Raw genomic sequence first — 15573 nt, 5'->3', positions numbered from 1 at the left:
TTCTGATGCTTTGGGAACTGTGGGAGGAGGGCTCAGTGAGGTGCAGACCTGAAACGGAGAAAGACCAACCTGGCAAAAGTATGAAGCCAGTGAGAACAGTGACTGCTGCAGCCCCCATACTGAAGGGGGGGAAGCCCCCCGTCTTCTGTTAGCGGGGTCCTGCAAACAACAACGTTTCAGTAACTACCACCAGCGTTCTGCCAGCCGCTCGCCCATGGTGGTGGGAAGGGTCTACCACGTTACTAAAACCCAGGATCTGAGGCCAGGTTAGCAAGAGGCGGCAAGCAAGAGGGTGCCTGACTTGATCCTATAACCTCCTCTCTACCTCAAACACGACCTACGTGACCTAGGCCAGTGTCCCCGGTGGGAGTGAGTCTGTCTGTGTGGCAGATACACAAGCTCAACTCCAGCCTCTACTAAAATAATTTAATAAAAACAGAGTTTTTGCAACGGAGGCTGAAACTGCTCCTTTCTCCTCCTCCTCCCCCACCCCGTTCCTCCCAGCAAGCCACACGCAGGACCAGCCCATCAGCCGCGCTCGGGCGTGACTGCTCCCTCCGGCCGCCAGGGGGCGGCCCCGCGCGCGGGCCACGTGGCGGAGGTCGCGGCCTCCGGCGCGGGGAGGAGCCGGACCTGCCACAGCGGCAGGGCCGGTGCAGGTCACTCGGAGCTGTCCCCGTCCGGGCCGCTGTCCGGCGTGGGCGGGAGGAGGGGTCTCCGGCGGGAGCGCTTGACCCGGCGAGGGGGCATCAGCAGCCTCCGCTTCAGCACAGCTATGGGCAGAAGGGGGAGCGGTCAAGGGCCAGGAAGCCCCCGGGGGCGGGGCTGTGGGTGAGGAGGGCCGCGTCTCACCAGCCACGGTGTCCCGGCTGTCCACCGTGGGCTCCCAGTAGATGCTCTCCCCGCGTCTGAAGTTTCGGTGCAGCCGAGTGCAGAGCGTGGCCAGTGTGAGAAGCACCAACAGGAAAGTCAGGGCCATGGCCGCCCAGGCGGCCTCCTCCGTGCGAGGGGTGGGGCCGCGGGCAGCCCTTGGTGGCGCTGCTGCCCGAGGGGCCGGGGAAGCCTGACCCGGACAGGCACAGCCCCCAGGGCTGTTCTGCCCTTTGGGCGGCTGAGCCTCCAGCCTGGAGCTGACATTGCTTCCTGGTCCCCCAGGCAGCAGTGGGCTAGTGGGCACAGACAGGGCATTATCACCTTCACCCTGAGGTCCCAACATGGGCTGCTTGGCCTCCAAGCTCCCTGGGGAAACAGAGGGGAACCTCGGGGCTGAGGGGGTGGGCTGGAGACCAAAGGCGGCCCGCAGCCCACGTCTCCTGGCACCACTAGCAAAGAGCTGCCCAGGTCTGCTAGATTCCACCTCCATGCCGGGGGGCCGCCAGCTCCTCAGAGTAAAGGCCAAAGCCGGGGCCTAAGAGCAGAAGAGATAGCGGTCACCTCCTCCCTGCCCAGATAACCCAATGACACCACCACCCTGAGCCAGCAACCCCATGACCGCCACACCTAGCCAGCACCCCTCACCTGCACACACCCTCGCCGATGGCACAGCTTCCCTCTGCCCAGCGTGGGCACCAAGGAAGGGGGCCCAGGAACAGCGTCAAAATGGAACCCAGCTTTCTCTCTCCTCTGCTTCCGCCGCTGCTCTCCTCTTCAGCCAGTGGGCAGCCCGGGCCGGCTCCACCCACGCCATCTCCAGCGCTAACCCCCATGCTGCCAGTACAAGGGGCTACGAAAGGAGGAGGAACTGTTACAGTTAAGTCAAAGCTGGGCAGCAAGCAAGCGGAGGCCCTGAATTCACCTTGCCCTGCCCATGGCGCTGCAGCCTCCGCTGGTACCAGACAACCACCTTTCAGCAAGCACTTACCCGATCCTGGGTGAGGCTGGAGTCAGGGGCCAGTGAGGGCTGGGCCACACAAGTGTGGGCGAGGAGGGCAAGCTGGAGCTTCAGCCAGGGGTGGGCACAGGGGTGGTAAAGGAAGCTGACATCCTCAGCCTGCAGGAAAGGCATGGAGATGTCAAGCCAGGCCCAGGTCCCTCCTGAGAGTCCCAAGTTCTCCCATCCTGGGGAGCCAACTTCAAGGGACTCCCAGGATGACCAGATGATCCTCCCTCCTTCTGGGCTCAGGAAAGGATAAAGAGCCCTGGATACTGGCGTGCATGCCCTCTTGCCTCTGGGCATTCCTTCATCCCTCCTCTCTGAGTAGTGCCACCCCCCAGACGTCATAGCTTCCACGACAACATGCGTGGTTAACCCTGCCAGGCTCAGACCACCCTCTTCAGCTATGTTCCTCTGCACCTGGCTCTACAGGTCCCCCATCTAGGCTGTAACCACCCCCGCAAAGAGAGACCGAGTCTTCCACGTATTGACCCATCTATATATATTCAGTCTCCCCAAAGCATCCGAATACAGGGCACACAGGCAGCAGGTGCACAACCTCAGGATGGAAACACTTCAATTATTAATCATTCTTTGATTGAGCTGACCTGATGCTCGGCATTTGTGCCGAAGGCTGTAGGAGATGCCAAAAGAGAACTCCTGGGCTCCGCTTGCAGGGAATACAAAGGAAAACTCAGGGAAACAGGACTAATGCAAATAAACGAGCAAACTAATAAAGCTCAAAGTGATTAGCAGTTAAATTTTAGGAGACAATTACAAGCATTACACAAATTTGGAGAAGGTGATGAATAAATAAGGGCTAATGTGCTCAGGCAAGGTCTCAAGGGAGAGCTGACTCCTGCCCTGGGCCTTGAAGAAGGGTGGGGATGGACGGCAGGAGTGCAGGGAGCTGCCCCACTTCAAGTCAGGTCAGGCCAGGTATAGAGGGGAAGGAGCCTCACACTCACGGGTGGTGAGCAGACCAACACGACTGAAGGGGAACCAAAGCTGTGGAGAGGTTAGCCGAGGCTTACTGAACCAGGTAGAGCCAGAAAAACCAGACAGGGGGGGTGGGGCCACGATAAGGTGGGAAATGAGGAGCCACTGGTTTCTGAACAGTTTGCAATGAAAAGGGCTGTTTGGGGAAAGGAAATAGATAGGTGGCATGAGCTCTTCTGGCTTGGAGATATTACAAGGATCAAAAATAGGTATTTCAAAAGGAAAACCAAAAGGACAGAGAAGCTATCCAACCACTGGCAGTGAAGCATGCAGCCACACAAGGTGAGCCCAAGGTTTGGTCGGTAACCTGAGGTACACACACTCCGTGCTGTTGGTTAGTTGCTAAGTCGTGTCTGACTCTTTTTGACCCCGTGGACGATAGCCCACCAGGCTCCTCTGTCCATGGGATTTCCCACGCAAGGATACTGGAGTGGGTTGCCATTTCCTTCTCCAGGGGATCTTCCCAGCCCAGGGATCAAACCCACGTCTCCTGCATTGCAGGCGGATTTTTTACCACTGAGTCACCTGGGAAGCCCATTACACACACACACACTCTTTACGCTTCCTATTTTCCTAAGTGCTATCCCACACAATTTGTTTACGCCTTATGGGGAGCGTGTGTGCTCAGTTGTGACCCCCTGGGCTGTACCATGCCAGGCTCCTCTGTCCATGGAATTTTCCAGGGAAGAATAATGGAGAGGGTTACCATTTCCTACTCCAGGGGATCTTCCTGACTCAGGGATTGAACCCACATCTCTTGCGTATCCTGCATTGACAGGTGGATTCTTTACCACCAGTCCCACCTGGGAAGGCCATAATAACCACTAAGAACCTCTCTCACAGAAAAGTGGGGCCCAGAGAAGTCAGCAGACTTCCCAAGTCACACAGCAGGGCTAGAGCATTGGCTGTTTTCTCCTAGGACTCTCAACCCCCTTGCAGCCTCCTGCCCACAGTTAGCTACTCAATAGCATTCCTGACACCTCGCTGCAGAAGACAGAGGCCTAAGCTCACAGTCCTGGGACTAAGAGCATTGTCTCCTCCTGGAGTGGGGAGCGGTAAAGAATGGAGCCAGTGAGCAGAAGAGGTGGAGGAAGCCTGCAAGGAGTTGGCTGTTTCCAGCACAGACCCCGAGGATGCCTCCTGATTGTACTCACCTGCCGTGGCCGCATCCGTGTGTAGGTCACTCTTGGTGACACCTGTACCAGGGAGACAAGAGAACTGAGAGGCCCCGGGAGACTCCGCTGGGGGGGATAGGGGTGGGACAGGACAGCAGGCCGTGCTGTCACGTTGGGTGGTGACGCTGGTGACGAGGGCCGGAGGAACAAGGTGCCCAGAGGATGGCTGTGGAGGGCACCGCGAGGCCAGGGCGGGACTGCGCTACCCCTTCACGTTTCTCTCTCCCACCGCCCTCCAGGCTCCCACCTGTGGAGGCAGAGGCCACAGGCCCTCGGGACAACGGGCTCCCGCCTCCTCCGCCGCCGGTTCAGCCACCACCTGTGGGTTCAAGGCGCAGAAGAGCTGGATCGTCTGGCCTCGGAGAGGGCTCTGCCCTCTCCCTCCCAGGCCCAGCACTCCAGGGGAGAATCCCGAGTGCCCCTCTCGGCACGCCCTTCCTTCTGGCAAAGCACTTGGAGACCCCGGGCCGAAGGCTTCTCGGCAGCCGGTCGCCTTACCTCACGGGGACCCAGGAGCCCCGCCAGGGCGGCCAGGAGCAACAGCTGGGGCGGCGGAGGAGGAGGCGCCATCCCGGCCCGCCCCAGGCCAGCCGGCCGCCCAGCCAACAAGGGAACGCTCGCCGCCAGGGCCTGCCCCCGCGCACCCACGCCGCCCGCGTGCCCACGTAGACCCCGGGCTCGCGCCCGCCGGTCCGGCCCGACCCCAGACCGCGCGCCTTGACTCCCGGGCTCGCGCGCCCCCGGCCTCGCCCCGCCCCGCCCCGGCCTCGCCCCGCCCCACCCCGCCCCGGCCTCGCCCCGCCCCCGGGGCTCCGGGCGGGCGGCTCTTGCCCGGTCCCCGCCCCGCCCCGCCCCTGGGCCCGCCCACAGCCCCGGCCGCGTGCGCACGAGTCTGCCAGCCCCAGCCGGAAAAGTCATCTGGAAGCGGGTCCTCAGAGCACAGCGCAGCGAGACTGGCGGGACCACCTCCCTCCCCCGGCACTGGTCCCATTGGGTCTCCGCGGCCTGCAGGGCGCAGCTGCAGCTCCTGGGTGGGATCGTGGAGCGGGAAGGAGGGCGGAAAATGGAACTCCTGTGAACTAGGTGGCCCAGGAGAGGAGACGCGTCCACTCCTTTGGTAAACCCGCTTCAGACTCATCACTGGAAGAGAGGCAGAATCTTGAAATACAAACTGCGGAAAGGAGAGGGTCCCCACTGCTTCCTTCGCAAATAGCTCCCGAATCCGGAGGAGTCTCTGAGAGGGTCTGAGAGGGTCTCGGGCCTCCACGCTCCCCAGGCCCGGAAGTCCCGGGAAGCTGCAGACAGGCTGGGGGCTGCTTTGTTGTCCACGTCCGCCTCCGCTTTCGTGATAAGCCCAGCGGCGGCCCGCCGGTGCCCGAGGAGACTTTGGCCACCTCGTGAGGTGGAGTCACAGGCCTCGCCCCCATCAGGGTGCTCGGGCCAGACATTCCCCGCAGCAGGGCGCCCGCTGTGCCGCCTTATCCCGGGCGCCCATCTCCTTGGCCCAGCTTGGGATTTTGAGGGAAAACGGGAAAGTGGGTGGAGGGTGAGAGCTGTAATGTCCAGCCTAAAACTTTGAAATCGAGCAAGAGTCTCCCACATCCACCGCCCCCACCCCCCGTGACTTGCAAGGGGTATTTCTTACCCGAGCCCCAGAGATTGAGCTGATGAAGGGACTCAATCCATACCCCGCCACGACCCGCTGGCGGGGTGACAGGCACCTCCTCCAAGGGCACCCGAATGCATCTTTCCCTCCGGCTCAGGGTTTGTTTCTTTTGGGGAAGTCCTTCCTGGGGAGCGGTGTTGAGGGTTCCCTCTCCCTGCAGCCAGGATCCAGGGCAGCCCCATGCTCGCGGGGGCGTCGGCAGGGCGTTCTAATGCAGGCAAGGGAAACGCGCAGTCCCTGGCCCTCTGGGCTCCAGCTGCAAGCCCGCGGTCGGGGCGCGACGCCTGCCCTGGCCCTCGCTGGCCCAGAGCCGGACCCCCTCCCGGCAGGAGTTATTGCGCAGTTGCGGGTGCCGGCGGGGCGGAGACGGACACCGAGATCTGAGAGGACCGCGGGTCCGGGCGACCGAGGTGCGGGTGATGGTTCCCGCTGCAGCCGCGCCGCGCCGCGCCGCCCCGCGGGAGCCCGGGGTCCGCGCCGGGAGCTGCAGTTCATTAGCTTCTCCCTTTTGCTGCTTCTCGGCAGCGGCCCCTGAGGGCGCAGTGACCAGGGGCTCCCCAGGAGCCACATACCCCACACACCAAGCGGGGCGGAGGGGTGGGGGCAGAGGATTCTGAGGCTCACCCCCGTCTCCCCGGCCTCGGCCTCCGAGTCTCCCCACACTCCGCCGCCGCCCACACTCCGTTCCTCGGCTCGCCTTCCCCACTCCCTTCCGCCTCGCCGGCGCGTCCTCGCTGCCTCTCCGTGGCCTCCGCTGCTCTCACCCTCTGCTCCTGTCGCAATCGCTGTACAAAGGGCCGGGGGGCGGGAGTCGGGGGGCGGGTGAGGGGAGCCGGGCGCGAACTGGCTGCCTCTGCGGGGCCCCGGCCAATCCGGAGCGCACCCTCTCCCTGCCCCGCGGGAGGGCCCTGGGCGGCCGCCGCGGCCGGGCGGAGCCGCGAGCAGAGCGGGGAGCAAGCCGAGGGGCGTCCCCGCCGCGGCCGCCCGCCGGGGGCTCTCCAGCCTCGCCATGCCACCGTGGGGCGCCGCCCTCGCCCTGCTTCTGGCCGCGCTCGCCCTGCTCGCCCTGCGGCTGCGGCGCCCCAGCAGGCGCGCCGTCGGAGCGAGGACCCTGCCGGGGGCGAGGAGCGAAGATCACGGGGAGATGGACGGCGGAGGCCCCGCGGGTCAGTTAAGCGACGGGCGGGAGCCTCTACCCGGCGGCTGCAGGCTCATCTGTAAGCCGTCGGCGCTGGCCCAGTGCCTGCTGCGCGCTCTGCGACGCTCAGCCGCGCTAGAGCCGGGGCCGCTCCCCTGGCTCTCCGGGCCCCACCTGCAGACCCTCTGCCACTTCGTGCTGCCGGTGGGGCCGGGGTCAGAGCTGGCCCGGGAGTACCTGCAGTTGGCAGACGACGGGCTGGTGGCCTTGGACTGGGTAGTGGGACCTGGCGCCCGGGGCCGCCGGGCCACCAATGCCGGGGGCCTCCCGGCGGTACTGCTGGTGATCCCCAATGCCTGGGGGCGCCTCACCCGCAACGTGCTCGGCCTCTGCCTGCTGGCCCTGGAGCGGGGCTACTACCCGGTGATCTTCCACCGGCGCGGCCACCACGGCTGCCCACTGGTCAGCCCCCGGCTGCAGCCCTTTGGGGACCCGTCCGACCTCAAAGAGGCCATCACTTACATCCGCTTCCGACACCCCGCCGCCCCGCTGTTCGCGGTGAGCGAGGGCTCGGGCTCGGCGCTGCTGCTGTCCTACCTGGGCGAGTGTGGCTCCTCCAGCTACGTGACCGGAGCTGCCTGCATCTCGCCCGTGCTACGCTGCCGCGAGTGGTTTGAGGCCGGCCTGCCCTGGCCCTACGAGCGGGGCTTTCTGCTTCACCAGAAGATCGCCCTCAGCAGGTGGGTAATGGGGGCCCGCAGACCCGGTGGGTAGGGGTTTGGGGCTGGGAAACAGCTCTGCCTGGTAATGAATCAAACATGTGTAGAGCAATTTGGGCAGAGTTCTCCACACACAGTTTCTGAAGCGTCCAAACCCTCTAGTCTGGACAGAATCAGAGAAGCAAATTTAAAAGCCACGGACCGCCTGAGTCAGCATCATTAGCTGGAGCAGGGACTCCAGCCCAGGGGACCCCCTGGCCTCACCTCAGCTGCACCGCTAGCAACCTGAGCACCTGATGCTGCACATCGCCTAATCAAATCAGCAAAGAGGGCTCTGGAAGCAATTGTGACTGATTGTCCAGAATGTTTCCTTATAGCCTCTGAGCCTGAAGGTGACAGGAATCAGAAATTTGGTGGTTATTTGATTTATTGAAATTCCTTAGACCCGACAAGTGTTTTGCATATTCCTAGTACTCAATATTTATTGCAAAAATTTTAAGAATGTTTAAACATATTTCTTTAAGTATCCAAAAAGAAAAGAATCTACCACCAGGGTAATAGGGAGACTCTTCCACTGAAAAGGCCTGGGGGACAGTCCCACAGCAAATAACCAGGCCTCGGCTTACACTGTTGCTTTCCTAGGAGATGAAGGGGTTAGCTAAGTTGCTGGGAATTCAGGATTTGAACCCAAATGGGTCTGACCCCACATGCCAGGTCTTTCTGCCCCACCATTGTGTGGCCATCATGTCTAGCTAATCCCTATGAGCCTCACTTTCCTCTTCAGTGAAAGGGAGTTAATAATAACCACCTCACAAGGTGGCGTGAAATAAGATAACCAAAGGACGGGGCCTGGCACCAATACCCGGTGGCAACTGTGATTTCTCTTTCTTTCCTTGCTGCATTTTGCCTCCCTGAGCTCAACAACAGCCCACGTGCTACCATGGCAACCCAGAGCCACTGGAACAGTCCAGGGGCAAGGTGCTCTCACATGGCCTAATTGTCAGTTTCCTTCTGCAAATGACCACCATCAGTGCTGCTGACCCCAGGTACCAGCTGGAGGATACGGTGAGGGAAGTGAAGGGAAAAACTGGGCCTTTAGGAACTGCCCTGCCCATGGAATTTGGGGATTGCCCACTTAGGGCAAGCCTCTTTGAATGTTTGCAGGAGGCACCTATCCAAATTCAGCTTGCTAAGGCTGAATTAACCCAAACTAAGTACTGAACTGCCCATCCTGGCCTCCTAGTCAGGGTGCCAGGCTCTCCCCAGGGAGGTGGAAAAAGCAAATATATCCCTCTTTCCCAGAGCAGTTGCTCTCGGGCTCCCATTTGGGAACTCACCCCATAAATTAATTATTACACTCCCAGTTACTTCCTCCGCCACTCAGCCCTCTCTAGAAGTACCTGCCCCACTGATCAAGGCCACACTCATTTGTCATCATCTGGACAGCATATTATCTTTTAAAAAACAACCAAGCTGGGCTTCCCTGGTGGCTCAGTGGTAAAGAATCCGCCTGCCAATGCAGGAGACATGGATTCAATCTCTGGTCCCGGAAGATCCCACATGCGGTGGAACAGCTAAGCCCGTTACACCACAGCTACTGAGCCTGTGCTTAAGAGCCCGGGAGTCGCAACGGCTGATCCCATGGAGTGAGAGCCCACGCTCCACAACAAGAGAAGCCACGCAATGCAACTGCAACTAGGCTCGCCACAACTAGAGAAAAGGCTGTGCAGCAACAAAGACCCAGCACAGCTAGAAATAAATAAATAGATATATTTTTTAAAAAGCAAGCAAACTAATACAACTTAAAGTAAAATGTTAATGATGGGGTACCACTTGCTGCTTTGGATAGTCTGAGCCAGTGGGTTCTAAGAGGGGTACAGGAGGGGACAGTTTATAGCAAGCTCCCTACAGGGGTCAGAAGTTGAGGTCAGGAGGACAGTGGTCACGGCTGTAAAGCCAAATGCTGCCCCAGGGCTGGGGAGGCAATGCGGCGAATGACCATCCTGGTAGAAACTGATATAGGAAGGAGGGCAGAAATACCCTGATTGTTGCCATGCCAGCCCATGTCATCAGATCTCCTCATTTCCTTTGAGAAGCCAGCAAGGTGCATTTTACGTGAATTATCCTGATTTTATTATTTTTGGCCACGCCATGTACCTTAGTTCCCTGACTAGGGATCAAACCAGGCCCACGGCAGTTTTAAGCACCGGACTGCCAGGGAATTCCCAAATCTCCTGGTTTTAAATGATGGCAACGATGTGGAAGTTTTTAAGCACACTATATGACCAAAGAAAGCCTCCATGGTCAGACACTGGCCTGTGGGTGGCCATTATGTAACATGTGGTGTCAATTTATTTTCTCTTTCCTTCCTTCCTCCTCCAACTTCTTGCTGCCAGGTACGCCACGGCCCTGGAGGACACTGTGGATACCGGCAAACTGTTCAGGAGCCGCTCCCTGCGGGAGTTTGAGGAAACCCTCTTCTGCCACACCAAGAGCTTCCCCATCAGCTGGGACACCTACTGGGACCACAACGACCCCCTCCGGGATGTGGATGAGGCAGCGGTACCTGTGCTGTGCATCTGCAGTGCCGACGACCCCGTGTGCGGGCCCCCAAGCCACTTTCTGCCTACTGAACTCTTTCACAGCAACCCCTACTTCTTCCTTCTGCTCAGCCGCCACGGGGGCCACTGTGGCTTCTTGCGCCAGGAGCCCTTGCCAGCCTGGAGCCATGACGTCACCTTGGAGTACTTCCGGGCCTTGACTGACTTCTTCCGGACGGAAGAGAGGATGAAAGGGCTGAGCAAGCGCCGAGCTTCCTTCCTGGCGGGCCGGCGTCGCTGGGGAACCCTGCCGAAGCGGGAGGTCTCCCCCTCTTCCAGTCTGGAGGAGATCTTTAGCTGGAAGAGATCCTATACACGGTGAGGCCTGACCCGAGAAGCCCCTAGCCCTGCAGGGAAGAACAGAACTGCACATGGCTGAGTCCTTACCAGGCAATGAGGACTGAATGCGCCCAGGTAGCTGCAGCCCTTTGCACCTGGTCCAGCCCCTCTCTTAAACTGGTCTGTGGAAAGAGATGGAACCCCCTGGAAGCTGGTGTTCACTGGTCCCTGAGTGGAACTCCTGCCCCGACCCTGTTCTTTATATGCCAACTCATCCCGGCTCAGCAGCGGGGCATTGCCCATCACTATCCCCTGTCACTGACTTCATAAGCCAAAGAATAGCACCATTTAAGTCCCTGGACTTTAGAGAAAATGCTCACTAGCAATGACACAGAGAAGATGAGTTTTTGTGAGCCATTGGGTAGGTCTGTGCCACCCAGGTTCTCAAGCTGGAGCCACTTGAGGTAGTGGGGACAGACAGGATGTTTGTGTCTTGGTCCCACTTCCCTCGTTGTTTTTTTTTTCCTGCGGCTGTGGCGCCCCGCTGACTTCACGTGGTGACAGCTGTGGAAGCGGCTCACAGCCGTGTGGCTGCGTCAGTGAGAAAGACCCGGAGGCAGGCAGTGCTGTGCGGAGACTGGGTTGGGGAGGGTGAGGAGGCGGAGAACGTGAACGAACACCTGCGTCTGGAACACTAAGGTCCAGTGTTTGGATGAGTTCTGCAAGTCTTGATTGGGAGTGGGGGGGCTGATGTGGGGCTTCAGCCTAGGACCTGAAGACTCACTGAAGAGATTCCAGGGGTGATTAAGAATAGGAAATCCTCTCAGGGTGTGCTTGACCATGGTTCAAGGAGCCAGGCTTTCAGACATTCCAGGTGCTCCTTCCAGTACCATTTTGGAGGATTACTCCAGAGAGCTCTAGCGAGAGGTGTTTTTCTCTAGAGATGTGAGCTTTCTCTAAATGGTAAAAGTATAAACCTCGTATCTTAGGTGGTTTTTTTGGTTAGTTGCCCTCTTTTCTGACACTGCTGCTAGCCTTTCCCTCTTCAGAGCCTAGAGAGACATCTGGTACCAGAGAAAACAGAAGTTCCAAGAGATTAACTGGAGCTGACTCAGTGATTTATGAATATTTCACATTATCACACCTTTTCTGCTCAATTATTCAAAAGGCTATCCATCCATGTAGATGCAGGAAAATCTTCCCCCACGATCTGGCCACTTACTGACTGATAGGCTCCTCGGTGTTTTGAGGACTAATGCTGAAGATAAGAGTAAAATAAGGCATTGTATGGATTGACCCACACAACTTGGTTTGGATTAGGCCATTAAGCAATACAGTAGGACATCCAGTCTGTCCCCTCACCCCCCAAAAAGAAAGCTTTCCCCAGAACCAGAAGTGTTAATTGGTCATCAAGAAAAGAAGGCACCTCTTTTGACAAGAGGCTCCATCCTGGCCTCACAAACAGCAGAGCAATTTTAAGGAGGAGAGATGTTTACCATGTCCTAAGGCTTGGTATGAGGAATTCCTGGGGCCATGTTTTTAGGTTTGGATAATCTCCCCCCATTCTTGTTCTTCTAGATCAAATAAGAAGAAACTCTATAAACTAATCCAAGAATCTGAACCACAAGGCAGACAACCCTCAATTGTCTAAGGCACATTATCCTGTCATGAAAAGACTCCCTACCTCCTTCCCCACCACTTGTTCCTCTTCCTCCACATTCCTCAGCTAACATTCTCTCACTGTTTCTGAGCAGGAGAAGTAATAAGGAAGTGAACCCCAAAGAAGCCATTCTACTTCTGGCTAACCGCCTTGGTGTAAGGCTTGGTGAAGAACTACTGACATCTGGCCAGCCCTCTCCCCCAGCATCTGGTACAGTGGAGATTTCAGTTTATTAGGTCTTGCACTCCCATATGCAGGACCCTATGATAGTTCAGAACTCACTGCAAACCGAAGAACACTTCAGTGGTTTTTTAAACACCCCCCCCCCACCTGCACCCCCAGGATTAAATGGCCCCTAAGGGCTAAAATCTGGATTGTTTCCCTAGGCCAGATACCTTGGGACTCTGGTTCTTTGAGATAATAGCTTTTGGAGAAATCATGGTTCATCTTTTACAGGAAAGCAAGCTTGTGGGGTGGGGATAGAGGAAGATATAGATATCCTGTAAGTGATAAAAGTACGAACCTCACATCTGCGGTGTTTATTTGGTTAGTTCCCTCTTTTCTGACACTACTACTAGCCTTTCCCTCTCCAGCACCAAGCTTTCAGAACAGCCCAATCCAGCTCCACTGATTGCCTTGGATCCACAGACCTAAACCCCAGTTCTCCTCCATGCCCCTTGTGCCAGATGTACTCAGAGCCGTTCTCAAGAAGCTACTTCTCTCCTGTCTTCTCGTCACTGTTTGGTGACATCACTGCTTTTCAGCCCATTTTTGCCAGAAAGTGTACTTCCGGTTCAAGCAGGTTTGGGTGACCCTTCCCTTCATCTAATCACAAAGGACTCACCCAAACTGGCTCCACTTTTGTTGTTAGCTAATTGTATGAAACCCGATGGAAGAACCCCAGACACACATTCTGAGAGAGCGCACTGGCCCTTGAACAAACTGACAAGTTACAAGCTGGGGGAAGCAAGAAAACGAGGAAACAAACAAAACCCAAAGAAGTACCATTGAGCTGGGAGTTTTCCTAGTAGCATGTCTGGCAATCCACTCAGGTCTCATTCACTTGCTCACCTCCCCTTTTGGTCTTTTCATTATTTAGAAACACCTTTAAATGGTAAAGGGGGTAAAAACAACCCAATGACAATAAAGAAGACGTCATCTCTGAAGTAGAAACTGCGTTGTGTCTCCATCCACTGGATCAGAATGTAGGAAGCCTACAACTGCTTCTCAAAGTTTCTTTGAGTTCTACTAAGTTCTGACCTTTGATATCAAAGACTGTGGTTAAGCTGTAACTTAATTCTCTTAAAGATTTAGTATTTTATGTATTTATACATGGTTTCCAAGGTGGCTTGGCAAGAGATGACAATATGAAAAAACCATAGCACCAGATTCTCATTTTGAGAAGACATTGTCTCTGTTTTGTGTGAAGATATCCTTGCCAAGACTTGAGTGCTGTTATAAGAAGTCTTGACACAGGAAGTGTCATTTCAGCTTTATATACAACCTCAAAACCACACCAGAATCGGAAAGTCTTCTGTACGCCTCTTCCACCCAGACCACAGGATCTTTTGTCAGTCAGTCACACTTAGTAATGCCAAGGTTTCTTCCTTTAGAAATGAACTTTAAAGTTTCTCCATGCTTAAATAAACAGATATACTTGGCCACTTTGGCAGAACTTGCCAATGATACCAGTGATTCAGTGATACCAATGATTCTACAGCCAAGCCACAAAGGATGGCATCAGAAACTGTTTTCACCACGTATCACATTTTACCAAGTTAAGATTGAGAAGCTATATCCAGGGGGTGTCCGAGTGCCCAGAGATGGAATGAATGCCTTAGGAAGCAGGAAGTCCCACAACTCTGGTAGACTATGCAACCTAGACAGCCACTTGGCACATGTCATGGAGGGGACCTGTGCTGAGGAATTGTGGAATTTCATTAAAACAAACAATAAAAGATATTAACATTTTAAAAACAAGTATCTCTAGCTCCTCCAGCCTTCCTATATAAGAAGATAATATCCTATTCTAGTGTCTATCACTAGTGTGATTAAACAAAAAATTCTCTCCAACTTGTTTGCCTCTGAATAATAAATTGCAGTCTCCCTGCAACAATGGAATGTCATTTTTAAATCTCCAGAAACAAACATGCTGTTTGTCTCGAGTCCTCTATGTACCGAGCCACGCTTACCTACCTGTGAGTTAACAGAGCCTCACTGCACACTATTTACTGGATGTTGCTTCACTTCTATAGTTCTAGGTTTGTGTCCCCTAACACTAACCACTGGCAGCTTTGTTTAATCAATAACCAGTCCTCCTGCTCTGGGCTAATAATTTCCCAGTAGGCTCAAAATTCCCTGATCATCAGTCGTACCTACACAGAGATATTTTCCAGGGGTAATTACTAATTTGTGTGTTGGACAGAGCACTGAGATAGTTTGTGGAGATGTGGGTTCCAGTTTCTCCTTCATCAGTGACACACAGGACTTTTGGGCAAGTTATGAATTATTCCATATGAAAACACTGTGACAATGAAAAGGCCTTAATTTAGGTCTGCTAGGCTAAAATGAAATAGTAAAAGCAGATGAATCCTATTCTGCAAGTCAATTTAATTCCGCAATCAGAGCTCAAAGACCTCTGTAATGAGATGACATCTTTCAGATCAGAATCTTTTTTCCGATTCTTTTAAGGCCAAGAAGTTCCAGTTATTAATTCTATTGCAAAGTAGGGAAGGACCTAGAAGAGCAGCACCTTTGAGGCTCACAGACTGGGTGCTGGGTTGCCCAGTTAAAAGCAAACTCTTCCTACCCCCTTCCCAAGCATGCACGCATGCGTGCGCACTGATAGCCATATTATGGCTAATAGGTTATACATTGGTTCATTTGTTCAGCCAAAAAACCATCTTTCTTTTTATAAGTGATGGTCAGAAAGGATGTTTTTCAAGATCTCAGTTAGTAGTGATGGGGCTAAAGACCAGAACCCCAACCACTGCTATTCATGCCACACTTTGTCCTTTCCTAGTCAATCACTGGCTGATATGACAATAAGTAATGCTTATCTTAAACTCCATAATGTCCTTTCCTAGTCAATCACTGGCTGATATGACAATAAGTAATGCTTATCTTAAACTCCATAATGTAAAGGGCGTTAACAAAAGGAGAATGTTTTCAGAGCTGCTACACAACTCTGTGACGGAGTCAGCATGAATCTATAAATGGTGTCCCTGAAGTTGTTTGTTGCAGTTTGCATAGCCTTAGCACCACCGCTCCACCCCCCCCCCCGCCCCCCCCCCCGCCCCGCCCCGCCCCGCCCCGCCCCGCCCCGCCGCCCGCCGCGGCCTTGTCTCTTATCTATAAGAACAAGTATCTGAAAATATACTCACCAAGTGCCTGGGACACATATAGGAAAACCCTGGTTTAGCAGTTTTTCATCACTCAGATGTAGATGACAGTGCTAGCTTATA

The 15573-nt window shown here is 55.5% G+C and overlaps 2 protein-coding genes across 2 annotated transcripts; one reads left to right on the top strand and one right to left on the bottom strand.

Moving 5' to 3' along the window:
* Window positions 1-412: 412 nt before the first annotated feature.
* On the bottom strand, window positions 413-4768 carry TP53I13 (tumor protein p53 inducible protein 13). Its single transcript, XM_020911784.2, is given in 8 exon segments — window positions 413-773; window positions 853-1408; window positions 1519-1638; window positions 1640-1723; window positions 1862-1990; window positions 4027-4068; window positions 4295-4366; window positions 4546-4768. Coding segments are annotated over 8 exon segments (1188 nt in total). The 5' UTR covers window positions 4618-4768; the 3' UTR covers window positions 413-660.
* A 1865-nt stretch (window positions 4769-6633) lies between these two features.
* On the top strand, window positions 6634-14089 carry ABHD15 (abhydrolase domain containing 15). Its single transcript, XM_020911780.2, has 2 exons — window positions 6634-7591; window positions 9967-14089. The coding sequence occupies exons 1-2, from the start codon at window positions 6723-6725 to the stop codon at window positions 10490-10492; spliced, it is 1395 nt and encodes a 464-aa protein (XP_020767439.1). The 5' UTR covers window positions 6634-6722; the 3' UTR covers window positions 10493-14089.
* The last annotated feature ends 1484 nt before the right edge of the window (window positions 14090-15573 follow it).

This window comes from Odocoileus virginianus, chromosome 17, assembly GCF_023699985.2.
Source record: "Odocoileus virginianus isolate 20LAN1187 ecotype Illinois chromosome 17, Ovbor_1.2, whole genome shotgun sequence".
NCBI lineage: Eukaryota > Metazoa > Chordata > Mammalia > Artiodactyla > Cervidae > Odocoileus > Odocoileus virginianus.
Note: the sequence above shows the minus strand (reverse complement) of the source record. Positions and strands in the feature narration are given on the sequence as shown.